The sequence below is a fragment of the Nannospalax galili genome, unplaced genomic scaffold (genome assembly GCF_000622305.1).
Source record: "Nannospalax galili isolate Female #2095 unplaced genomic scaffold, S.galili_v1.0 scaffold553, whole genome shotgun sequence".
Taxonomy (NCBI): domain Eukaryota; kingdom Metazoa; phylum Chordata; class Mammalia; order Rodentia; family Spalacidae; genus Nannospalax; species Nannospalax galili.
The window spans coordinates 5,119,318-5,146,213 of record NW_008336313.1 but is presented as its reverse complement, the minus strand read 5'-3'; the positions used below and the strand labels follow the sequence as shown (position 1 = coordinate 5,146,213).

The 26,896-nt window shown below is 40.1% G+C and overlaps 1 protein-coding gene across 1 annotated transcript in view; it reads left to right on the top strand.

Moving 5' to 3' along the window:
* Positions 1-2,275: 2,275 nt before the first annotated feature.
* The window catches only part of Ube2u (ubiquitin conjugating enzyme E2 U), a 64,487-nt gene continuing 39,866 nt past the window's right edge, over positions 2,276-26,896 (top strand). Inside the window, exons 1-4 of the mRNA XM_017797624.1 lie at positions 2,276-2,453; positions 4,320-4,400; positions 5,640-5,732; positions 15,519-15,638. Coding sequence (XP_017653113.1) covers positions 2,276-2,453; positions 4,320-4,400; positions 5,640-5,732; positions 15,519-15,638 — 472 coding nt within the window. The remainder of the gene's footprint in view (positions 2,454-4,319; positions 4,401-5,639; positions 5,733-15,518; positions 15,639-26,896) is intronic.

Genomic DNA, 26,896 nt, shown 5'->3' with positions numbered 1-26,896 from the left:
GGGTTTAAATACCTTTTCAGTAAAGGAGGTGGAGTCAGGGCACATGATAATTGGGCATTCCCATGATCACCTGACTGTAAGGCTAGTTTTGGGTCAGGGTGTACTTTTCTCAGAATCAGGAGGAAGTCCTTGTGATAAACAATTCCAGGAAATACCACAGATACCCAAGCTCTTATAAGGGGGAGACGGAGGTCAGGACACCATGTCCCTGCAAGCTCATGTAACAGATGAGAAACTGTAAGTATAGTGGAGCCAACTTCTCCAAGAATGTTTATGAAGGCTAGTAAGTCACAAATATGCTGAGATACAACCCAGGTCTGTCCTGTGAGCACCTGCTTTTTACCACCAAATATTAAATTAAGATAGTAGAATGATTTTGGGGATTTATTTTCCTGATTTTGATTTTCTTTATCCCCCAAACAAATACAACAAGTCTGACGACTCCAATAAGACGGGCATAGCTTAGGAGATGTGATATGATTATGACATCAATGATACCTGCAAGGCATTAAAACTAACATTTGCTTTAATAAAAAGAAAGTGATGCCACGCAGACAAGGCTATTTTTGGAGAGACCTCTGCTTACAAGTTTCCAGCTTCAAATGACTCCAGTATAAACAGCTGATACCATTAACTGTAGGAAACAAACTTACTCAGTTGTTACATATGTGTCAGATGCTAAACACAAACACATGCACACATATATGCACATAGGCATGCATGCATAGGCATACACTTCCTCTTGCTCCTTCTCTCCACCAAAGCCTCAACCCTCTTTTAGATCAGAAGTCTCTATAACCAAAGTGCATCTTCCTTAAGCCAGGAATTAAGCTAATGATAGAGCTGCAGGTTGCTGGCCAGCCAGTTAGTAGAACATTGATCACATTTAGAAGCACTTCCAAGCACAACAGTGCCAAGTTCACACAGGCTGATTGTCAAGAGGCTCTGTTTTTTCAAAGAATTCCATTCTCAGAATGGTTCTACATGGTCTAACGTGTCTGTCTCCTCGGGTCCTCCAGCTGTGGGGTCTTCCTCATTTCCTTTACCTTCCTTTTGGTGGCCCAGAGTTTCTGCTCATAATCTGTGCTTCCTGCAGTCCTAAAGCTCCTCAGCTCTGTTGACTCTTGTTCTCAACAGGGAGCAGCCTGGCTCCATGGCCCTGTCTCTGTGTCCTTGTCTTCTAGACTTTGGCCATTATAGGCCAAGGGACTGACTAAGCTCCCCAAGATCAATCAGTTCTGCACAGCTCTGTGAAACCTCTTGCTCTCCTTGTCAACTTGTGTCTAGGACTTTCACCAGCCCCCCGCCACTCTCTCTCCCAAACCTTTCGTCCTGCTCAGTCCAATTCAACCAGCACATACCGATGCCTCATCTGAGTCATGTGTTTAGGACAGGGAATTCAGTGATGAATAAACATGTCACCATTTATATTCTACAGGGGAAGACAATGATGGTGGTGGCAGTGGTGATGCAATAAAATGCAAAGATTAACTGAGGTTAAATGAAACACAATCAACCAGGAAGGCTTTGAGAAGTCATTTAGATGCTTCAGAGATATGAGCTGATCAAATAGAGAAGAGGAAGGAAATCCAGGTAGAGAGGAGACTGGGTCAGACAAGTTGGTATACACAGGAAAAAGCATGCAGTTCAATGAGCAGGGTGTCTCAAGTATGAAAGCCGGTTAGAGAAACAATACTGACGTAGGAGACGCCAGTCCACGTTTAAAATGCTGAAGATGGGGACAGGATGAGCTTGGGGAGGAGACCCGGGTCCCTTGAAGTACTTTAAGCAAGGAATCACGTAATCATTAGTTTATATTAGGAGGCAGGCAATACAACGCGAAGATGTTCTGTATCTAAACAAAGGTGTGAACTTGGGTGGAGTTTGGTAAGTGTGTGTGAACCACGAAGAGGAGGAGTTTAGCTTTCTGGCCTGGAAAAGAGGTGAACAAATTGGGACAGAGGAAGCGAGGGAAGCAAGAATGATTTTCGTTTTAGAAATCTGAGTTTCGAATGTCTTTGGAATAGGGCAGCTGGGTGATAAGCAGCTCTGGCACCTACCAGGATCATTTTGGACAGACATTCATGACAGGCTTTTGCGATTTACACGCCAGGTCCCGGGACCCCAAGGTAGACCCTTACACTAGTGGCATCCCAGCCTCGCTGGGGGACTGAAGGGCTAGGGTGTCATCTTGAACGCCCCAACTTCATTGGCCTTTCCAAGTGAAACTGTTCATAGATTGGCTGCTGTGGCCTGCAGTCCTGTCGCTGATTGGATGACAGGCGGCAACCTCCCACCTCCTCCCTACTGTCCCACCGATGCTTGTTGCTTGGCAACCGATTTGCTTTGTCCAGCTGAGCTGACGCAGCCTCACACCTGTGAGGTAGAAAGAGATCTTGATAGCGCTGCAGTCTCCTACCCTTTCCACTTCCTCTTGCCACGCTTCTCAGTTGGTACCCCAAGTTTGTCTTGGGGTTGTGGGCTGGCACTGCAGTGGCACACGACACGTGAGAAAGGCCCCCGTCTTCTTTCTGGACGTCCTCGTTTGGAAGAGTCAGCTCTTGCCACGCTTCTCAGTTGGTACCCCAAGTTTGTCTTGGGGTTGTGGGCCGGCACTGCAGTGGCACACGACACCTGAGAAAGGCCCCCGTCTTCCTTCTGGACGTCCTCGTTTGGAAGAGTCACAGGTGGAAAAGAAAGTCACTGTTAAATCCTAAACTTAGAAGTTATTTATCTTGAGGGCATTCCGCGATTCTGGGAAGCAAGTAACCTTTCTTAGATGTAGGAGGGTGACCCGAGATCTCAATCTGAGAATGCTTGACGACAAGTGACCGACTCCGCTGCCCTACCCTGCACTGCAGAGCTTATGCCCTGCTGGAAAGAGACTTAAATAAGGAGTTGTACCACAACAACTATGAGGTAAGTGCAGGGATGTGGACAGATCTGTTTCAATAGGTAATGGCGTTCAAGAAGTAATTTAATCCATATTTATTCTGCAAATCATAATTTAATTGAATCCACTTTCTCTCTAAAGTGTTGTTATTTAACAAATCTATCCCAGAATAATAGCTATTCTTTCAAAGAAGTAATAGATAACAATTTTAAGTACACTGTACTGAGAAATTTATTGTGAAATTAAGCCTGAGTATCAGAGTATGTCTGGTAATGACTTCAAGGTGCAGATTTACATTTATTAATATCATAAGCTAAATAGTTTTTTTTCCTACCAGGAAATGAAAACTCAGAAAGATTCAGTATAGACTTGACCCCAGGATTCATTACAGTGTTTTCCAACCCTTTGTTTTTAGTTTACTATGTAGTGATTTGATTTTTTTTTTACCAGCACAAGATACAAATACCTTTGCCTTGTAATTTTAATGCTGATAAAAGTAACAGCTTTGTCCCAAATGCCACCAGTGAAGTAATTCGTGTTCATTTGTGCCATACTCTAATTTTTGGATGATGGAAAAATAAATGAGCAGGAAAACTCCAGAAATACAGCCATCCAGAGCAGGAGCCAATGGATGCTACTGACAGGTGCTATCACTGGAGGTCCAGAACACCATGTTCTGTTTTCATTCTTACTAAAAATGTATTGCAAAAAGAATAGAAAAAAGCCCTCACTGGAGATGTTTGGGGAAAAAAATATTTATCAGGAAACCTCTCAGAGGCATGGACTCTGAGTTAAATAATGTTTCTGTTCAGTCTGAATTTGGTCATTCTCTGGCAAAATAGAATTCAATGATTGATGGGCTGTATTAGTATGAGTAATGTAGAAAGACCAGCACCTAACATTCTTAATCACTGTGTTTGCTCAGATATAATTTTCTGGATTATTTAAATAGATTCAGCACAATTGATAAGGTTTTCAATTCTTGACTCTCCATTGGAGCAACACTTAAGTGTAGGAAAAGTTAATTTTTATATACAAAAGTAATCATGGATTTTTTTCTCAATGAAAATGTTCTTACCCCCTGTCCATTTGATATCCAAATAGTCTTTAAAAGCTTTCAGGAAACATGTGCTTCCCAACTATTTCCTTCTTTTCTAATTTGAGTTATAAATATCTCAGGCTTATACAGATGCTGTAAGATACACACCTCAGTCCTCATTAGAGTCCCACTTGTGATTTTCACACTTGGAATTTATTTTAAATTTACTATTTTATGTTTCCTGGCACCTTACACACTTAGACGTGTCAACAAATAAACCCATCAAGAAAAAAGTTGAGATACTGCATTCAGTGTAAACTATTTTCTGATTTTCAAACTGTAATAAATAATACTTTAGTTTGATTGTAGTTTGTTTTTAATTAAAAGGTATTACTGCTTCACCTGTAAGTGAAGATCTGATGAAATGGGAAGCTGAGATTGCAGGACTACGGAATTCAATTTGTCATGGTTTGTGTTTTCAAAAACAATCTGCCTTTTAACCAGTATTTGTGTGTGTGTGTGTGTGTGTGTGTGTGTGTGTGTGTGTGTTGTTGGGGATCAAACCCAGGGCCTCGAATATGTTAGGTGAGTGCTCTGAGCCATATTCCCAGCCCTCATGTTATTACCTTTATGAGAAGCAAACTCGGTAAAGCATATGAATTGAGAACATGTAACCATCCTCCACCAGATCAGAGAATACCTTCCCAAAGCTCCTGTTGGCTTCCACCTTCCGTAGTTACTTCTCATTTTTCCCTTCGTGAATTCTCCCAAATTACTATAAGCAAAATTCTCAAGAACTGGTCCACTCTGAACCTTAATAGCCATGTGTCATTTCAATCATTTATTAAATAGAAATTCTTTGAGTGAAGTAGGTAAGACAACGTGTGAACTGATAATGACACTAAAACATAACTGTGCTGCTGTGGATTGGGAGAGAATAGCAAAGAGAAGATAAGCCCATTCTGCCTTCAGGAGTCTAGAGTCTTTAACTGATAATGACACTAAAACATAACTGTGCTGCTGTGGATTGGGAGAGAATGGCAAAGAGAAAAGGATAAGCCCATTCTGCCTTCAGGAGTCTAGAGTCTTCTAAGGAAGTGATGTCTCTGTTGAATTCTGAAGAACACGTGAGAGTTCCCCAGGTTCAAAAGAAGGAAATTCATGCTTATAGCCAAGAAATGCTGCTGCAGGTTCTGGGAAGGGTGAGTTCAGCCAGAATGAGATTTACAGGAAGGGCAATGTGAGGAGGACAGAGGTAGTGATGGACAGAACTGCAGGGGAAAGATGCTAAAACCTGGTGCCATTAGGTTGGAAAAGGTCTGGTCTACAATCCAGAAGGATCGATACACTGTGAAGCAATTTAAGAAACCCACAGGGAGTGGGTTTGCAGGATGGTTTAGCAGGTAAGAGTACTTGCTGCCAAGCCTGATGACCTGAGTTCCATCACTGGGAGATAGAACTGTCCAGTAAGTCATCCTTTGACCTTCACATGCACTACGGCACATGTTCACTACAGACACACACACACACACACACACACACACACACACACACGCACACACACAATGTAGTGCAATTTTTAAGAAAAATGAAATTACTTTTAAAAGAAAAAACATTCATGGGAGGCTTTCTCATAGGAGACTTCCAGTATTAATTGGGGTAGAGCTAAACATGACACTTGCGTAACTGTTTATTTCTATATTACAGGATTAGTTTTCCAACTGACAATAAATTTTACACCAGAGTACAACCTTGCTCCTCCAGTTGTGAAATTTATAACAATTCCTTTTCATCCAAATGGTAAGGACGAAGTGAGATTCTTATTGTAGCTTTGCCTGTGTTATCCTTGATTTTGTGTGTGTTCAATAGTTATGCTTCTTTTCAGCAATTCATGGTTATAAATAAAAGTAAGAATACTTGTTGAAGAAAACATTAAGAGGCAAAAAAAAAAGACAATCCACTTTGAGTCCTAATGGCTTGTGATACTGTTTTCAAGATTTTGCCAAATTTATTCCCATTTTCCTGTATACACATGTGCTGGACAGCGTTAGTTGACACACCCGGGTTGAGGGAGCCTCAACTGGGGAATTGCTTTCATTGGACTGGCCATGTCCATGGGGCACCTTCTTGATTGTTGAGCGATGTGGGAGGGCCTAGCCCACTGTGGGTAGTGCCACCCCTGGGCAGGTGGGCCTGTGCTGCATAAGAAAACAGGCTGAGCAGGGCCCAGGGGAGCAAGCCAGCAAGCAGCGTTCATCCATGGCCTGTGCTCCAGCTCCTGCTTCCAGGTTCCTGCCCTGAGATTCTACCTTGGGCTCCCTGATGAACTGTGACCTGGGAGATGTAAGCTGAATAAACCCTTTCCCCTGTCCTCTCCAAGTTGGTATTGGTCAGAGTGTTTTGTCACAGCAATGGAGAATCAAACTACGATGACACATTTTTCTAGATACTTGAGGTATTACATAAAAGTTTTGGATCAGGCTTTATTACTTTAAATTAAATGTCTCCCTGTATTTTTAAGTTTTATTTTTAATTATGTGTTTATGTGGGGGGGGCGTTATGCATGTGAATACAGTGCCTGCGAAGGTCAAATCTGCTGGAGCTGGAACTACAAGCTGCTGGGACCTACACAGTGTAGGTACTGGGATCCAATCCAGTCTTCTACAAGAGCAGTACATGCTCTTAACCTCTGAGCCATCTCTCTGGCCCCTTTCCTGCTTTTTTATACCTTCTTCAATACATCATTCTAAATGAATGAATAACACACATAATAAGCATTATTCAATATTTTAGTTGGGTCTAATTTTTTCTTCTATGAAAATAGTACACCAAGCAAATTGACATTTTAACAAAAAGTAATTGGACTGCTATGCCAGCTTATACACAAAATGATGTCATGAAGCATCAAAAGTTAAAAAATGTAAATGCAAAAAAAGATATGAGCTTGGTAAGGAAGGCCTTTCTAAGTATGATAAAACCCAGAAACTATTCAAAAATGACAGTTTAAACTACATAAACATTTTCAAACTTCTGTAGCTAAGGACATTATAAATTGAGATTAAAAAACACACTGGCTTCTGCAAACTGAGGGGAACATTTATAGTACATGCAGCAGAATAGCTATATCATATAAAGAGCATTTGTGAATCAGTAAGAGAACATCACAACAGAAAATTGGGCAAAGTCTATAAATAAACACTGACTAGCAGAAATAAAACAAAACAGTTGTCCAATCATTTAGGAAGAGAATAGATGTAAATCAAAGCTAAAAATGTTGTGATCCAACACTTCTGTTAACCAAGTGTTGAGAGCTCATACCACTCAATTTTAGAAGACTCGGGCAGACATTATTTCCTGGCATAATGGTAACCATTTCTGGAAGCAGTTTTCCAATTCCTATTTCAGCTATAAAATGCACATATCCCTACACTGTTAAAAATAACATGTTTTCATATTACTCTGTAGACATACTAGCACAAATGTATGTTTTACTTAAAGATGCTCATTCCAAGCAGCAAGGCTGGAACTAAGGAAAACAGATATAGAGTTACCATTCAGTACTCATGGGGAATTGGTTCAGGACCAGGAATTGGTTCCCCAGTACCAAAGCTCAGACAAAAATGAAACAGTGTGCAGATAGCAGAGGCCATTCTCCTTGGATATTCATTCATTCATTCATTCATTCTAAAGATTGAACCCAGGGTCTTGCCCCAACCTCTCCCACATACTTCAAGTCACCTCTGGATTGCTTATAATACTGAATACAATGCAAATACTATGTAAACAAAGCAATAGACTATATATATATATGTGGATATATATATTCTTTTTTTTTACAGAAGAATGACAAGAAAAAAGTCTGTACAAGTTCAGTACAGATGCTATTTTTTTCTGAATATTTTTCAGGTCTCAGTTGAATCCATGGATGCATAACCCATACATATGGGGAACACATTAGAAGTTCACATATTGAACAAGGAAACTCTATGAAAGTTGGATTTCCTTGGTTACTGAAGTATCCCTAGAGTTGTCATTGCTTGGCACATAGTAGGTGCTCACATCTCCTTTTAATAAATATGTCTGGAGAGCCAGTGACATGACCCAACGAGAAATGATTCTTGCCACCAAGCCCAACAATCTGAATTCAATCCCTGGAACCCAAATGATTGGAGGAGAGAACCAGTTCCCACAAGCTGTCCTCTGGTCTCCGCACATATGATGTGGCACTTGAAATATGTGTGTGCACACACACAAAATAAAGAAAAATAAATAAATATAAATTTGGAAATACGCTGCCACCTGACTTTTAAATATTTTATTTATTTTTACTTTATGTATATGAGTGCTTTGCTGCATGTATGTAAGTGCACCATGTGCATGCAGTGCTGAAGAGCCCATAAGAGAGTGTCAGATTCCCTGGAACTGGAGTTGTTAGATGGCTGTTAGCCACCATGTAGGTGCTGGGAACTGAACCCAGGTCCTCTGCAAGAGCAGCCAGTGCTCTTAACTGCTGAGCTATCTCCAGCCTCATCAACTTACTTTTAAAAACCACCGTGAACAAAAAAACATAAAATATCATTCAATGTACACAGGTGAGTATATATACAGATGAGTATTTGTGTAGGCCCACAGGTAATAACTTAAGAGTGGAACTGGCACGAAGGGAACATTCATATTTTACTTTCTATTTTCTTGTGTACTATTTCCCCCAAGTATGTTATTACTTTTATAGTTAAAAATCTAATTTTGAAGCTAGTTCCATGGGTAAGAGCATTTGCTGTGCAAGCACAGGGACATGAGTTCAAGTCCCCAGCACGCACCCATGTATAACAAAAGCTAGACCTGGCCATATCTGCCTATAACACCAGCACTGTAGGGACCCCAAATGGGGGGACTGCTGGAGCCTCCTGACCTCCAGCTTTGCTCCAGGTTCAGTGAGAGAGCCTGTCTCAAAGGAACAAGCTTTAGCTTCTGAGCACACATGAGCATATGAACATGGACACACACTTGCATGTACACCACACACTCACACATGCACGCCTCAAAAGGAACCCCTAGTTTTGAAGTTTATAATGTAAAATGACAACACGGGCACCTATTGTAATCAGCTACAACAACAGAAAAGCTCGGGGACACTGGAGACCTGCCTAGAGTCTCATTAGGGAAAAAAAATAGAAAAAAAAATGAAGAGTAGATGCAATCATTTTCTTGGTGTATTATTTTGATAGCCATAAGTTTTAGATAATTATTTCATTATATGTCAACATTAATATGTTTTTTGTTATCAAAAGAGATTGTGTGTTTGTGTGGAGAGAGAGAGAGAGAGAGAGAGAGAGAGAGAGAGAGAGAGAGAGAGAGAGAGAATTTCTTCTTTTAAAGCAGGGCCTCACTATGTAGTCCTAGGCTAAATAGTGATTCTCCTATGATCTCCTTGATTCTCCTGCCTCTATCTCTCCAATGCTGAAATTATAGGCATGTACCATTGTTAACTTAGTGCTTTTTTAAACACTTTTAATTATTCCAAGTATTCAGACACACAAAGATTAAAGTGTATAATTCATATTTAATAAAGTGGATAATTCATATTTAAATGCTTAAAGGGTTTAAGCAAGCTTTTTTAAAATTGATTTTTTTGTGTATTTCATACAGAAATCTCAAACAATCTTAATCATCTTTATACCCCCATCCCCACCGGCACCCTCCCATAGCCGACCCCCACCCCAAAACACACACTGGAGCCCATATACTCTGTCATCCCTGTTACTGCCCACTGTGTTGTCAGTACCCCCAGCATTCCCTCAATCTTATCTAAAGGATTGTTGGCAACTGATTGCTGCTAGATGAAGAAGAACTGATCTTCCTAAAACAAGAGACTCTAGATAGGCTGACTAGACCAAGCAAGCTTCTATAAATCAATATTTCTCTATCAAAACTACACTGTGAGCTGTTCATTATGGTACACACTTTTAATGCCATCACTCAGAAGGCAGGGGCAGGTGGATTTCTGAGTATGAGGGCAGTCTCGTCTTCACAGTAAGACTGTCTCGAAACTTTAGTTGTTGACTTATTTTTAAACTGAAATTAAATTGATAATTAAGGCCTTCTCAATCAAATACTCATTTTATGAAAAAAGACAAGAATTGTTTGGGTGTTTTTAATTGTGGAAATGTAGTCAGGCTCTTTTTCAGCTCCTGGTATTGAACATGCCTTTTAGGTTCTTCCTCATTCTCAGACCTTATCTTCCTCAGAGAAATGAATGACTGGCTACATCTTGGAATGCTGTTTTGTTCTGTTACACACTGTGCTAGCTACTTTCCCTTACAAGTGTTTGTATCAGCCCTAGTGAATAGCGAAGGCAAAGATGATCTGTACTTCTCAGGCAGAATTCCCGCTTCCTAAATCCACATTTAGCCCTGGGCTTGTGTCCTTAGAAGCATACCTCCATGTTACCCTGCCCTTTACCTGTAAGTGTCCTGCTTTCTCATCTAATGCTAAATTACTTCAGCATCATTACTTTGACTGCTTAAGTAAGGATTAGCAGCATTCTGTCCTGGAATCTAATCATCATCGATAATATTGGTGATAAAGTATTAATTTTTTAGCCGGGTGTGTGGCGCACGCCTTTAATCCTAGCACTTGGGAGGCAGAGGCAGGCGGAGAGTTGTGAGTTCAAGGCCAGCCTGGTCTACATAGTGAGTTCCAGGACAGCTGGGGCTACAGGGAGACCCTGTCTCAAAAAGACAAAAAAAAAAGTATTAATTTTTTTACTATCTGAAATACCTGAAGAATAATACTTTTACATGATTGGATTTTTTAACAAAATGATTTCTATTTCTTCTGATTCTTATTTTTGAAAACAAATGAAATAGCTAATTTTCTGGCAAATAATTTTAAAAAAGTTTTTTTAATTTTATTTATATGAGTGTTTTGCCTGTATGTATATAAGTGCACCACATGTATGCAATGCCCATGGAGGCCAGAAGAAGGAGTCAGATCTCTTGGAACTGAACTTAAGGACAGTTGTTAGCTGCTATGTGGATGCTGAGAATGGAACCTAGGTCCTCTGCTCTTAACCCCGGGCCATCTCTCCACCCCCCAAATTTATTTATTTTTATTTTATGTGTATGAGTGTTTTACCTGCACGTATGGAAGTGCATTAGGTGCATGCAATGTCCCTGGAGGCCAGAAGCGGGCATCAAATTCCCTAGAACTGAAGTTACACACAGTTGTTAGCCTCCATGTGGGTGCTGGGAACCAAACATTTGTTCTGTCAGAGCAGTCAGTGATCTTAGCCACTGAGACGTCTTTCCATTCCTCAAATCATCTGAATAGACAGAATAAAATGTAATATTTTTAAAAGATGGAATACCTAATACATCATTCATTCATTCTACAAACATGTATTAAACATCTAGCAGTATGAGACTGTGTTCTGATTAAGAGATATCTGAGCCTTAAAGCAATGAGTGTGCATAATGTTCAGATATCTGGGGTTAATCTTTTGGATGCCTTCAAACTCAGACCTCTTCGTATCTGTTCAATCTGAAGTGGAGTCTTTCCTAAGATCAGGAAAACCAAATATTCCAAACTGTAATTAGAGCAAACTGAAGCGAATGGGCAAAAATGTAATTACAAAATAATGCAATAAAAGGAAAATTGGGCTTCTGAGGTTTGGCTGCCCTCACCTCCTGTTTCTCCAACTCCATGTCTTTCTACTGCTGAACAAACTTATTTACCTCTCAATGCCTCAACTTCTTTAACAGCAACATAGGGGTAGTTTGGAAGAGCTACCTCACCTCATGTGACTTGTAAGGATGAAATTAATTAACACATGTAAAGTTCTTGAAACTGCGCCTGGTATAAGAAAAGAATTCAACAGTTAATATCTCATATCATAATTGCCTTTTTCCATTAACCAGTAATGCAAAATGACCACAAAGTGTTGACAAATATATCATGAAAAGACAGCAGATAATGCAGTTTTTCAAATATATAAATAAACATGCTCATATCACAGATTTTTAAGACAGTATAATCCCAGAAAACTCTAACTCCTAAGTGATTTATATCCTTCTGATCTTTGCTCCTAAGTTCCTGTTTAGGATCTTCCATTGGCTGTCACATTCTCTGTGGGGTTAAGTACAGATTTGCTCTCAGGGCAGAGGACCTATTTCTTGCCACTGGACTCAGACCCCCTTAACACACCATGCTTCCATTTACATCTTCATGCTTTTCTGAAATCACATTAGTGGTATAATTCAGATCAAAAAGAATTTAGAAAGTTGTAAACTCTAACGGTACAAACCCAAGCAAGGCTTGAACCTTAAATAATGCTCAGCCAGCTCCCCATCAAATGACCACCTGTCTTCTCTTCTACCCCCACCCCCCAGACTACCTAGCAGGCATCTTTCGTGATGGCTCTCAGGTCAAGCCAGGCTTCCTCTGGGCTGTCTTCCTGATTCCTTTTTCTAGGTCAGAACAGATGGCTTCGGTTTGGATGGCACTTGCTTTACCACAGACTCAACAGGTCTTAGATTTCTGTCTGAGCACAGCGATATGGCAATGCACATACTATATTCTTATCTGTCTTCTATTGGACAATGAGCTCCTGAAAGCAGGAAACAAGTCCTAGGAACCTTTGATTCCCCAGAGCCTGCCCAGAGCAATCCTTTTGTTTCAGGTGTGTGTTTGTGTGTGTGTGTGTGTGTGTGTGTGTGTATGACTCATATAATTTGTTTCTTTTTCACTTAACATTTTGTCTAATTTGAGTACAATCAGTAATGTAATGACTATTCAATATTCCTTTGTCAGTCTCTGCCACTCAATTGAATTTTCTAAACTGGTGTCTGATATCACACAGTCCCATGTGCCCACCAAGCACTTGAAATGTGGTTATTATAACTATGGAGTTGAAGTCTCACTTATTTTTAAGTAAGTTACTTTTAAATCACTACCTGTGACTGATGCCTACTCGCAATGGATGAACCAAATACAAACCTAAATAAATGATTACTTCTTTTTGAACGACACACATTTCTAATTTTTTCATATTGCTGTTTTGGAGATGGTACTTCAAATTTGGTTTAAAATATTTTTAAATGCTAATTGTCTCCACCTAAAATTTTTTGCAATCTTAATTTCATTGAAATTTTGAATCCCATGTATAATGCAAAGGTAAGTACCAACACTCATTCATACAATGAATTCAAAATCCATGGGCTGTCACCAAAGTGGATATTGCAAAATGTATCTATATTGTTATAGTCCCTTTTGAACCTTCAAGACTGTTTATCCTTTTGAGAGCTTTTTATTCTTTCAAAATACCACCACATGGCTAATTTAAAAGTTGGACCTTTGCTTTCTTTGGCTATTTTAGCAGGGTATCCGACTTATCCTAATATATACTGATAAACCAGATTTTTAAAAAATTATTAAATGCATGTAATAGCTGTGTACACATTATATTAATGTCTTACACACAGTGGTTAATGAGAGACTATTGAATAAACTTTGCCAGATGTGCTTCTCTGAGTAAGATTCTCTCTCCATCCAGGGACCAAATCTTGCTTATGCAGATTAGTTTCATTTGCTTCCCACCCACTGAAAGGCATAGTGTGATCCACACTGGATCCTTACTCAAGCAATTGTGACCTTTGTAATACAGCCTGGATATGTTTTCCAAACAGAAAACTCAAATAATAGAAAATTCGTGTTGCCTTTGAATATCAGATGTCAATGATTACTTTCATTAGTGAAAGACCACTATAATTTCCATAATTTTTTGTTTAGTTTTTTATATGTATTTATTTGGTGTATGTATGCTTGCCTGTTCCACACTGTACATGTGGAGGTCGGAGGACAACTTGCTATAGAAGATTCTCTCCTTCCATCGTATGGGTCCTGGGATCAAACTCAGGTGGTCAGGCTTGGCAGCAAATGTCTTTACCCACCAAGCCATCTTGCCTGCCCTGTTGTTCTATTTTAAGGCAGGTTCTCATTATGTAGTCCAGGCTGGCCTCAAATTCATCATCTACCTGTGTCCATTTCCCAACTGCTGGGAAGACAAAGGTGTGTCACCACACATGACTTTTTCATAATGTTCTTAAGCATTTTTTACATACATTTATTTATTTATTTGGGTGGGAGTGCCATGGAACACATATGAAGGTCAGTAGACAACTTGTAGGAATCTGTCTTTCCTTTTACCTTGTGAGTCCCACTGATGGAACTCAGGTAGTCATGCTGTGCAGCAAGAACCTTTACCTACTGAGCTATTTTGCTTGCTTGACTTTTTCCTAATCTTTAAGTCACAATTGTTCACTTTGATGTGCATCTACATTTATGTATAGTAGGAATACATACAGTAGTAGTTTTAACCATATTCTATTATTATAGTCTACATGTTATAACATACAATGTTCAAAATACTGAATTAATAAACACTTTCAGTTTGGGGTAAAACAATTTTGAGGTGACAGATAAATAAATGATGGTCTAAAAGAACAATTTGGTCACCACTGGTAATCTGCTTCATGTAGGTACATAGACTTTTAAAGAGTACATAGTACATAAACTGTGCTGTAGTACATAGACTTTTAAAGAGGTTTCCCCAAGATGTATCCTTGGCTATTCAAGCAAGTACTAATCTAGGTAATGGAATGGATTGCATGTAGAATTGTGATTATCAATCAGCTGACCTTGATATGGGAAGCTTATTCTGCATTACAAAAGTATTCACGAACTGTTAGCAGTAAAAAAAAAAGTCAGAAGAGTCAGGGAACACAGTTGAAAAGGGATATGGCAGAAGGGGAAGCCAGATTCCAAACTCAAGGAGATTCTGTCATACTATGGCTGGCTCTGAGCTGCTAAGTGTCCACTGTAAGAACTGGAGATAAATCTGTAGGAGCAGAAGGTGGTGCCCAGCTACCACTCTGCAAAACAATGGAGACCTCAGTTTACCACTGCAAGGAACTGAATTCAGTCAACCCCATGCACAAACATGGAAACAGATTCTTTCCAGAGTCTTCTGACAAGAGCCCAGCCAGCTGACACCTTGATTTGGATCTTGTTAAGTCTGGAAAAGAGAAACTAGTCTAATCATCTTGGACTGTCCAGCTATAAATATGTAGATTATAAATTTGCATTTTTAGATGCTAATTTTTGGTTCTTTGTCACAGCAGTAATAGAAAATACTACAGATACTAAGTTGATCTTTTAATGACCTGGGACACATGTGAAAGCCTTATTACAAATTTGTTTAGTAATGATCTAGTATGATTGTGTTAGTATGTGATGGAAATTTTCATTGTTTCCCAATGTTTAGTTCACTTCACATAAAAATCTAATTTAATTTATATGACAGAAAGGAATGTTACAGGAAAGAACTTTTGTTTCATCCCAGTGTTCGGTTCGTGAATATACAGAATAAAACCAAGATAGATCAAGAACTTCTTGAGAATGGTCTGTGCCTCGTATTATCTTCATATTGAGCACTTAACAAATCCTTATTGGGTTTGTATATATTGGTTTGTCTTTTTATCCCAATAAAACTTACTTTGAAGCATGTTTGCTGTGTTTGGTTTTTAGGTGTTGCTTTCTACCCTAGTCTAGAAAATCCAATGAATTTGGAAGCAGCTCAACTGTTGATTAAAGACGAATCTATGTACAGAACAGTGGTTCAGAAACTTCTCCAGGAATCGGCACAAAGTAAGAACCATCTACATATAATTACCTGGCAATTAGCATCTATCCATGAAATATTTAAAGCAAATATGTGATTGAGCAGATAATTGAGATGTAAGGGGCTGTTTTAATATTTTCTGTATCTACTTTAGTGATGAAATGACATTAAATTCTCCCCCATAGCTATTTGCCAAACCAGTCTGTATGTTCCTTTTTTGATTTTTAATTTTATTACTTACTTTTAGTGTGTGAGTGTAGAAATTTGGGTAAGTGCATGCCACAATGGGCATGTGGAAGTGAGAGGACAATTTACAAGTTTGGTTCTCTCCTTCCACCAGGGGTTTTATGGATTTATGAAGCTCAGGTCACCAACTCTTCACAGCAAGGGCTGTGCTCCTTTTGAAAAGATCATTAAAGGTATTAGCTTCATGTATTTACATGCTATGGTCATAGAGATGGATGGCATCAATTGAAACTCATATAGTTATTATAATATTATGGCATCTAACTTTAATTCTCACATCTGTAATGGGTATTTCCATACTCTACTGATATGAGCCTCTCTTCCTCTTGATTAACAAAATGTTCAGCATTTTCTTCTGGAACATTTCCTTCCCCAATATTCTTTTTAATAGTCCTTGTGGTAGTGGCACCCAAAGCTCTCTAGTTGGCTGCTTTGTTGTTGATGTCCTTGGGTCCCTCCCGGCATCCTCCACCTCCTCGTGTTACTCCTACTGCCTCCATTGCTCCTGTGCTGAATCTCCAGTCAGCAGAGCCCGGAAGGTTGTCCCACAGGCAGGCAATGAGACATATTTATTTCCTTTATATCCTGTACTTCCTCCAAGAACCACACAGCAACCTTGCTTAGCACCTAGTACCATTGCCTCCCCAACCAGCAGGCTTTGATCTCTTTGAATACTTTTTCTTTCATATTTCTATTGGCTTTTTGTAATAGCTCCCTTCTAAGACCACACACTCCCAGTGCTTTCATGGGGCCTCTTTCAGTTTCTTCTCTTCCACAGATTTTGGGGTTTGATATAAATTAAGCAGGCATCTTTCCTAGTATCTCCAGACATGTGTTCCTTTGCTGGCATTTTAGAAGCTGTTTCATACATAGAGGAGCAGTGCAGCTTCACTCTGATAACAATTCTGGACCTAGCGGTATTCTGAAGCATTCACAGCTACATTCTCTAGAGCAATGCTGGCTCTCAATAAATATCTGAAGAATGAAGGAAGGAACTGATGCATATCACTTAACCATTCCCTGGTGCCTTCTATACCATCATTACAAAGAAATGTTCTATATAATAAAATTATGTCCATCTGCTGGTGAATGGAAAATTTTAAAGTAGGTTTAAAGAATCTTCTACATTAGTGATTCTATAAAATAGATTCTGACTTTGCTCTGCTGTGGAATAAACTTGATTTCAGAGCTGAGCATGGTGGTGCACACCTGCCATTCCATTATTTGGGAGGGAGTTGATGAGTTTAAGGCTGGCCTGGGCTATAGCTTTAGCAAAACCCTGATCCAAACGTACAAACAAACAGGGACACTGACTGTCTTAGTTACTTTCCCTGTTGCTGTGATAAAAAGTAATCTGACCAAAGCAATTTAAGGAAGAAAGGGTTTAAAAATTGAAGGTTACAGTCCATCGTGGTGAAGTCACAATGACAGGAGCTTGGGGCAGCTGGTCATAATGCAAACACAGTAAGGAAGCAGACAGAGTGAATGCTCGTGCTCAGCTAGCTTTCTTCTCTGATGCAGTCCAGGACCAAGCCAAGGGAATGGTGCCACCAATGGTGGGCAGGTTTTCCCACCTCAATTAACCTAATCATGATAATGCCCCACAGGCATGCCCAGAGGCCCATCTTCTAGGTGATTCTAGATCTCATCAAAGTGAAAATAGAGATTAACCATTACAATTCTATCCCTTGTCCACTTGATACCCAAACACATCACTTTCAATCATAACCTTCCACCTCTTGTTCCCAAAGACTCATGTTCCTCTCATAATGAAAATTACAATCCAACTTCAAAAGCCTCCACAGTATGTATAGCTTCAGATAGTGGCCTCTCAATGCCTCCTTATAGGGACTCCTTCCCTACCACACTGCCTGGTCTTAATGACTCTCTGGAACTGTGGATGATGCTCAGGTCTCCATGAACCCCTTAATCTTGTAGTTTTCATGCTTGGAAAACCAGTACCATATGGACCAATTTCCCATGCCAGCTTGAGATAATACCCTGGCCCCCTTGAACCATAGTTGTGTCAGCTTCTGTGTGATGGCCTTAGGGAAACACCTCCCTAGGCAATTGCCTTCAAGGACTAGGAAACCTATTCGGTGTACACTTTCTTCCTTCAAATGAATTTATAGCTTCACAAAATGGAGCCTCCAGTGGTGGGGTTCTGCCCTTTGGACACCTTTCCTACTCTCCCAGAGCGTCGTAGGTTTTTCTTCAGTGGTGCTGATCTCTCTAACAATTATTGCTGTTTTCTCAGCACCAGCCTAAATGTTCCCCTGTCTTGAAATTTCCTTTGCCAAACAAATCAGTCTATCAACTTTAAATTCAACTTTGCTCTGGTCCTCAGGACTCAGGCGGAATGAACTATATTCTTGATCAAATTATCACACAAATGGCCCAATCCCAGTTCCTCTTAGAGTCTTTATTCCTTTCCGAAAACCTCACAGGCTGGGCCTGCACGCTCTGTGTTCCTCTCTGCATTCCTATCTTTCAAGCACACATAAGAATGTCCCATTCAGCTCTGTTTGAAGTATTCAAGACCTTCTCTGGCCTGAATTTCCAAACTTTTCCACAATTTTCTCCCAAACCAGTTCCAAAAGCATAAGAACCACATGGTCATATTTTTCATAGCAATGGCCCTGCTTCTCAGTACCAATTTTCTGTGTGATTTGTCTTGCTGCTGTGATAAAATACTCTGACAAAAATAATTTAAGAAGGAAAGGCTTATTTTGGCGCACAGTTTGAGATTATTGTCCGTTACAATCAAGAAGTCAAGAGTCAAGATCACAGAGAATAAGAGACTGCAGAGCGCTTATCCATGAATAAGACATCTATACCAAACCTCTGCCACCCAAGACTCAGGGGTCATTTCAGAAGAGGAGAGTGGAAAGATTATAAGAGCCCAAGGTGGTAGATGACCACAAGGAAACAGAGTTTTTCCAATAGTCAGGCAGTTACTCATATGAACTCAATGATGAAGCAATGATGACGGCAGGCACAAGCCTATGTAAGCTCAAGCCAGACAAAATCCCAATATAGAAGTGGGGAAGTGGGTAAAGAAGCTTCAATCCTTCCTAACAACAAGGCTGCTGGGAGGGGGTGAGTCAGGTTTCTTTAAGAGTATGACGCTGGCTAGGTTAACCAGGTTCCAGTGGATGAACCAACACTGAAGGGCATTTGGGGACACAAATATGACTCTGTAGGCAGATATATATATATATATCAGAGTACATGAAATTGGGTGGGGGGTATTAAAGGGGAGCACAGGTAGGGGAGGGGGTATAAATGTGATCAAAATATATTCCATAAAATTTGCAAAAATTGAATAAAACATGAATCCCAAAAGAAGCGGAGAGCAAGGAACGCTGGTGTTTAGCTACCGTCCTGCTTTCTATGCACTCCTGGAACAAGCCCAGGGAATGGTGCCACCCACACAGCAAATGCGTCTTCCACCTCAGCAATCTAATGAAGATAATCTCATACAGGCACAACTTCTAGCTCATTCTACAGCTCATCCAGCTGACAATTGAGATTAACCATTACACGGACCCTGAAGTCAATCTCCTCTTGTTTTCTACATCACCCTTTCATTCCTTTCAGTTCTCAACTTGGTCAGCACACCATACAGAACAGCCGTCCCAATCACCAAACACCCATGAAACAAGCAATAAACCAAATAGGTCTTTAGGAGATTTTATTGTATATCTTGTGTATGTTAGTGAAATATGTAGAAATCCAAGCCAGTCAGTATATATTAGGTGGCTTGTCATCTTGGCTGGTATGCTGGCTGGTTTCAGTTGTCAACTTGGGAAGAGGGAACCTCAGCTGAGTAATTTCCTCCATTGGATTGGCCTCTCCACATGTCTGTGAAGCATTTTCTTAATTACTAATCCATGTAGGAGGGCCCAGTCAATGTCGGTGTTGCCACTCCTGAGCAGGTGGCCCTGGATTGTATCAGAAAGCAGTCTGGATGAGCGCAACAGGCAGATCTCTATGACTTCAAGGCTAGCCTGATCTATATAGTGAGTTCTAGGCCAGCCAGGGCTACATACCGAAAGCCTGTCTCAAGCAAGCAAGCAAATAAAAAAAAAAAAAAAAAAAAAAAAAAAAAAAAAAAAGAAAAGAAAAAGAAAGCAGGCTGAACACAGGCCAGAGCAGCAAGCCAGTAAGCACCATTCCTCTGTGATCAGTGCTTCGGTTTCCTGCTCTGACTTCCCTCAATGATGAACTGTGATCAGGATTGCAAACCAAATCAACCCTTTCTCCCCAAGTTGGTTTTGGTCAGAGTGTTTTATCACAGCAATAGAAAGCTAAGTAGGACAGCTGGTGTGGGAGTAAGAGCCTAGGGCCCACAAGGGGAAAGACTTTCTGAGGGCTGAGAGGAGAAGACGCTCTGACTTGGCGGCAGCACTAAGCCAGGAGGAAGAAGTGGAAGGACTCTGGGCTCACTCTAAATTAGACAGAACTCCTTCTCTGTGGACTTGTGTGAAAAGCGACGTCCAGTAGGGATTCATTACTTGTAAACACTTGCAAAAAGGGCTCTACAGGATTACAAGAATCCTGTCTCACACATGACAATTTAAAGAGCTCTAGGAAAAGCACAGGAAGAACTATTAGGCTTTTAGACAGTGCAAAATTGGGTCAAATAGTTAATTTTGTAAATAAGCATGAAGCAGCTATTTTTATCATCCCTGGATGCATTCATTATAGATTAGAATTACATTCTCAGTGTGCAGTGTAGTGTCTGACAGGAGGCATTGAATAAATTTTGTAGAATGAGTGAATGAAAGAACAAAGCCCTTAAATTTAGGTCCAGATTTTACTTCAGCGTTTACATCGTACTTCCAAAGGCGTTTAATCATCTTGTCCTCATCGCCTCTTCCTTAGGGAAGAATCCAAGGATGAGGTGGTCAGTTGGGGGCCATACAGAGTCAGAGCTTCCACACAGGCTTTTCCAGTTTATCCACGTTTAACAGGGTGCATGTAATCCTTTGTTTAGGGTCAAATAATAAGAACTTGCAAGTGTAAAACAGAAGGCCAATGGGACAGCCAAATTTAATTCAATAAAATGGTTCTTGGGGAACTATTTGCTGAGGGCAAACCAACAATATAAAATATGCTTCTACTAAGCATGCATTACATAATTTTTCCCTCTCTCTGGTTCAGAAGGCCCTCATCTGAAACACCAATGTGCTCAGCTTGGAACACGATGTTTCCTATGGCTAAAGAAACTCAATGTTTAGCTAGTGGAAAAGAAGATCAAAGGAGGTGGTGAAAGCTGGTTTCAAATGTTTGAAGAAATTTCTCATAGATGAGCGATTTCTTCTGTTTGGCTCCATAAAACTCCGAAGTAGACATGACGCTCCAAGTCAGTCTGCCCTCGGCCTCCTACACAGTAGCCACTGGAGTCCAAAATTTGCAGATTTGGCCCTGCCTTATACCAGAATACACCTTTAATATACTGGGGAAGTTTTCCCTACTAGCCACTTGTCTGGAGTTAATGTATTTAGCCCCAGCCCCAGCCTGGTGTTTGATATGCAGACACACAAATGCCTCTGAGTTCCCAGACTCTCCCCCAGTGTTTTCATGTTTGTCGGGCCTGCACAGCGATCCAGGCTCTGAGCTCAAGCCTATTTGGCAGTGGCCCAGTGACTTTCTCTTGTTCTGATGAGCTCCTGTCCTTGTGGCCTGGTTGTGGTCTCCCTACCTAGAATGCCCACATACCTGCCCATTACTGTCCTGGTAGAGTTTTTTCTAGTAACCCCTTTCACTTGCAGTGCATAGGTTTGGACGATAAATTATTAGTTGGTTGGGCACCTAACTGATCTCTCCTTAGAAACAAAGGCTGCTGCAGTTGCAGCATCCTTAATGGTAAACAGCATCCCACAGGCCCTAGCCACACATGAGGAAAATTTTCGAACAACTCAAGTTGCTTTGAAGAATGGACAAGGCCAGTTGGCCAGGTATTAAATGCTCTATCCTAATGTTCTTTTACAGCCACTAGTGTTGATTTGGTAGAGTTACACGGCCATTTTGCAGTGATGCAAAGCTTCTTGCCTGATTGAGTCAGGCACTGAACAAGAAGCCCTTCAGGTACATCCCAACTTACATTTGTTAGTTGTGAAGACTTGAAGAAAGATCTGGAAGAAGTCAATGAATAACAGCAATTTGCCTTCTAGAGTCTGAATACCGCTGCTTTCTAATTTGTTGAAAATCTGAGCTCTTTGTCTTTTGTTCTTGGCTTTTTTCTCAATTTGTCCTTGTGAAATTTGATTTCTGCCTGCTTATGTGATTAAATAGTGTTTATCTTCTGTGTACCATGGCTGCTTTTATATTTTAAACATAAGGTTCGTATAATTTTAAAAATCTTTGGTAGAAAGCAAAACTGAGTGATGATAATAAGTTCTGAGGTAATGCTTACTGTCAGCCAAGTATATTCCTATAGCTTCTGATAAATAAAGGAAAATCACCTTAAATTTAGACACTTATCTAAATAAACCAATGTAATAACTTGGCAGATGAATCAATAAACTATAGTACAATAACTGGCAGATGAGATGATAACAGAATAAAGGGAATTACAGGAATCCCAGGGAGATTGTACTGCCTTTTGAATCATACACTTTTTCAAAACCTAATAGAAATTCAAATACATTCTGTTCAACTTATGGTTAGGAAGATAACAGACATTTGGTTTTCCAGTTCAAGCTCTCATTTAGCTCTTAATTTTTTAAAACTGCCATAACAGAACAACTTTAAAGAAAATTTTCTTCACAAAAGAAACAGATGTCTCTTAGGATTTCAGGTCTCCATTTTTTTTTTCTTTTCAGAATGACTATCTACATCTATATATCCATTTTTTTGTGGTTTTGGCTAGCTGTAGAAATTCTCCTTTCTCTATAAAACATATTTTCTAGATATCAGGGGAAAGAGAAATTTAGTCCAGTATCAGTGCTCACTTGTTAGGGAACTAGATCATCAGCACCATCACTCAGCTCAGACCCAGCGACTGTAGTGCTGTCATGGCATCCAGTTACTTAGAGATGTCATGAAATGGGGAAGCAAGAGCTCAAAGGCTGGAGGCATATACATCTCTTTGCTGAGGCTAACACTACTTCTTTGTGTTTGAGTGCCTCTCATAGCCCAGGAACGTCTTAGCAAAGTCTCTAAGTTGCTAGTTTTAACTGAAAATATTAGGTTTCTATTTCATCAAAGAAACATGTTTATAGCTTTGAAGGACAAACAGAAGGACTGGGTTTTGAGTGGAGTATAGTAAAACCTTAGAAGTCTGTATCTTTCCTCCACAAGCCTTGCCCCCTAGAGGCAGCAACGGCTCACTTAACTTTTCTATCTGGCATTTGACGGCCACGTTCCTGAGTGGCTTCCCCACTAGTATTTCTAAGAGTTTCAGTTTCAGATATTATTTATAGACTTCATCTTATGAAGTACAAAGACTGGCCTCTTGCGCTACTATCCACATCTACACTTTCGTCTTCCTCATCCCGCTAATATACTTTGGCTAGATTAAAGACCTTGTGAATATTCAGCACAGTCCAGACATGATTACCTTTCTTTTCTTGCCACTCTGCATCTGTGGAAGGAAACCCACTTGGTCATTTCTCTAGTTTCCTTTCTGTTGCTGTGATAAGACACCATGACCAAAAGCCAGTTTAGGAAGGGAAGGATTTATTTGACTTACACTTCCAGTCCATCAGTGAGGGAAGTCAGGGCATGAATCCAAGCAGGAGCTTGAAGGAGAAACCATGGAGGAATGCTGCTTGCTGGCTTGTTCAGGCTCATGCTTAGCTAGCTTTATTTTATTTTGACAGTTTCATGCATGAGAACTCTAATCACTCCCAGTTCCCCCTTCGACTCCTCCCATGTTCCCCCACTCTTCCTTTCAACTTCATGACCTCTTCCTTGATTATCGTTTCTACATATTCATACGTCGTATATAATATACTGAGTCAATTTAGGGTGCTTGTGTGTCTATGTGTTTGGGGCTGACCGCTTGGAATCGGATAGCCCATCGGGAAGCTTGTCCCTGATATAAAATGATTCTTCTTGTCTCCACAAACATTACCTGTAGATCTTCATCTAGAGGTGGGATCTTGTGAAATTTCCCCATCCACATTGGCATGTCAACTGCAGTGTCATTATTGAGAATTTCATGCATACATATAAGATGTTCTCATCAAATCCATGCCTACTCCCTCCCCTCCAACTCCTGCCATAGCTCCTCATCACTTTTTTCTGATAACTTCATGTACTCCTTCTTCTTTTATTTTTATGGGGCTTTTAGCTACTCTGACATTCCCTCTTCTGAAGAGGTAACCATAAAAATCTTTTAAGGATTAGATATAAACTCCCAAATACTTTCAACATTTTGGACTTTGGAACAGAGTATGTTGCTAAGAGGCCCAAGGACATTGTGACTTTTAGCCAAGAAACTGGCTATTTTGCTTTGGGGTCTTTTTGCCCTAATTGCTAGCCAGTTCCTACCTCCTATTCTTATCACAACATCCTCTGAAGAGGTTACCCAAATTGCCAATAGGGAATCGGGACGCAGACCGCTTTGGCTTCTTCCATGCTGAACAGGGATGCAGGGTGAAGCAATTGGAGCACCCCTTCAGTGGGTCCATCTAAAAGACTCCCAAATTGTGTAACTCTTATTTCTAGGGGGAAAAAAAAAGTCCTTGAATCATGACTAGGAGATGTGAAGGAGAGGTAAAGGCAAAAGTAATTCACATTACAAGTTCTAGAAAGGGAACTAGAAAAGTCAGAACAGAGCAATTTTCAAATGTTCATATGAGAATCCTTTGGAATTTCTTGACAAGGGCTTCCAAAAGCATCCCTCTATTGGGTACCTCCTCATTTTTCTTTTGTCTTCCAAGGCTGGACTCTAGAGTGATGGATTCAGGATTTGCTTTCAGGTATTTTGATCAGTGTCAGTTCCCTCTCAAAGGCTTCTAGAGAGGGGGAGAAAACAAATTTAGCCATCATTTTAGAACAATAGCGGGTTGTCTCCTGTAGCTACAGTTGGGCACTACTTCTGAGCAGCACTTCTGATTAGAAACAAAATCATCAATGAGAAATAATTGTAGAAATAGTATTTTATATGGACTTAAGCATGTCTGGGAAGTGTAATCCCTTGAACTCTTAAAGAAGTATACTGATGACTTTACTTTTGGTTATACTTTCCTTTTGGCTTTTGAAGACCATATAATTGGCCCAAATAAATCAATTTATTTTTACACTTAAGGTCATTTAAGGATCTGTTCCTCAGGGGTCACGAAGGCTTGGGAGGAGGTCCTGGCTCCTTTCTTTTACCAGTTCCATCTATGTGAAGATAAGTCAAAGGTCCTGTTCGACCATGACTGCATTCACTTGGAAGCATAGAGGAGATGTTTCCTCTGAGTTGACCCTCCTCTTTGTAGACTGGACACTGGTTCCAGTCCATCTCATGGAGTCTCCATAGCCTCTCTGAAAAAGAAGACAGGTGACTCACCACAGTTACAGGACATTTTGAGGGAGAAAAAATTGTCCTTAAAGTTCCTCTGACAAGATTAGCATAGACCTAAAAGTATGGCTGTTAAACATGCAAGAAGGTTAGTTCCACCAGTCTGGTACTTTTAATTACCATGTGCTATGTAGATAAAGCTTGGGTAAAAAACCAAATGTTTTCAGATAAACTTTGACCATATATAGTTCCTTAAACTAGTTGACTAAATTATGACCTTAGAAATTTTAAGATTATTGTGTACGTTATTTTTGTCTCATCCTTTACATATCATAATGAACCTACGTAGGCCTTCACCACTTGCTTAGGCTTTCTCAATTATTTCTAATTTGGAAAATATCTCAATTCCCATATCATTTTAACATCTCTTACATTCTCATTTTCTTTCTTTTTTTAAAGTAATTATGAGACATAACAGCATTAACAAATACATTTTCCATCTGTTGTGAGAATTCTTTTCCTGAGGATAGTAAGCAATTCCCTTTTAAGGTACTAGTGTTAATCCAATGTTTGATTAACATTTTACTGGAGAACCAATAAATTTATTGGGCCTGCTTACCAAGATAACTGAGGAGTTGCTGAGGTGTATGTATGACCTGAGGATATGCACACTAGAAAGCCTTTACCCAGCTTGGGTCAAGCCTTCTCTTCCTAGCCTTCCCCAGATTGTATAATTTAGCCCTCCCCAAATCCAGGAGGCCGTGTGTGATTATGGCCAAATTGCATACAGTTGGCCAGAGAGTGGCTGGATACTCTGGTGAGGGTCCAATGACCTTGCTTGGCCCTCCTTTAATGAATGAGCACAACTGTAATGAGCCCAATTGTGACGATGTTTAGTGATCAGACTCAGATGAAGTCGTGGTGATAGTAGTTATTTCATGCAGCAGGCACTGCTGATAGCATCATCTTATTAAAAGGACCTGGAATTTAAAAGGATTTGGTGCTAGGACCCACATATGAGGGAGAACATATGTCATTTGTTTTTCTGAGTCTGTGTTACTTCACTTAGTATAACAGTTTCTAGAGCCATCCATTTACCTGCAAATTTCATTATTTCATCTTTCTTTACTGCTGAATAGAACCCCATTGTGTAAATATACCACATTTTTGTTAACCACTCGTCAGTTGTGGGGCACTTAGGTTGCTTCCATCTCTTAGCTATTGTGAAAAGAGCAGCAGCACACATGGTTGTACAAGTGTCTCTACAATAGGATGAGTCCTTTGGGTATATGCCAAAGAGTGATCATATGGTAGATTCATTTTTAGTTTTTTAAGAGCTCTCCACACTGTTTTCCATAGAGGCTGCATGAGTTTGCAATCCCACCAGCAGTGAGTGAGCGTTCCCCTTTCTCCACATCCTCGCCAGCATTGGGTATCATTTGTTCTCTTGATCCTAGCCAATCAGTCTGATTGGGTTAAGGTGATTCCTTAGGGTGATTTTAATTTGCATTTCCCTAACGATGCTGAACACTTTTTAAGATGTTTCTTAGCCATCTTTATTTCTTCCTTTGAGAACTC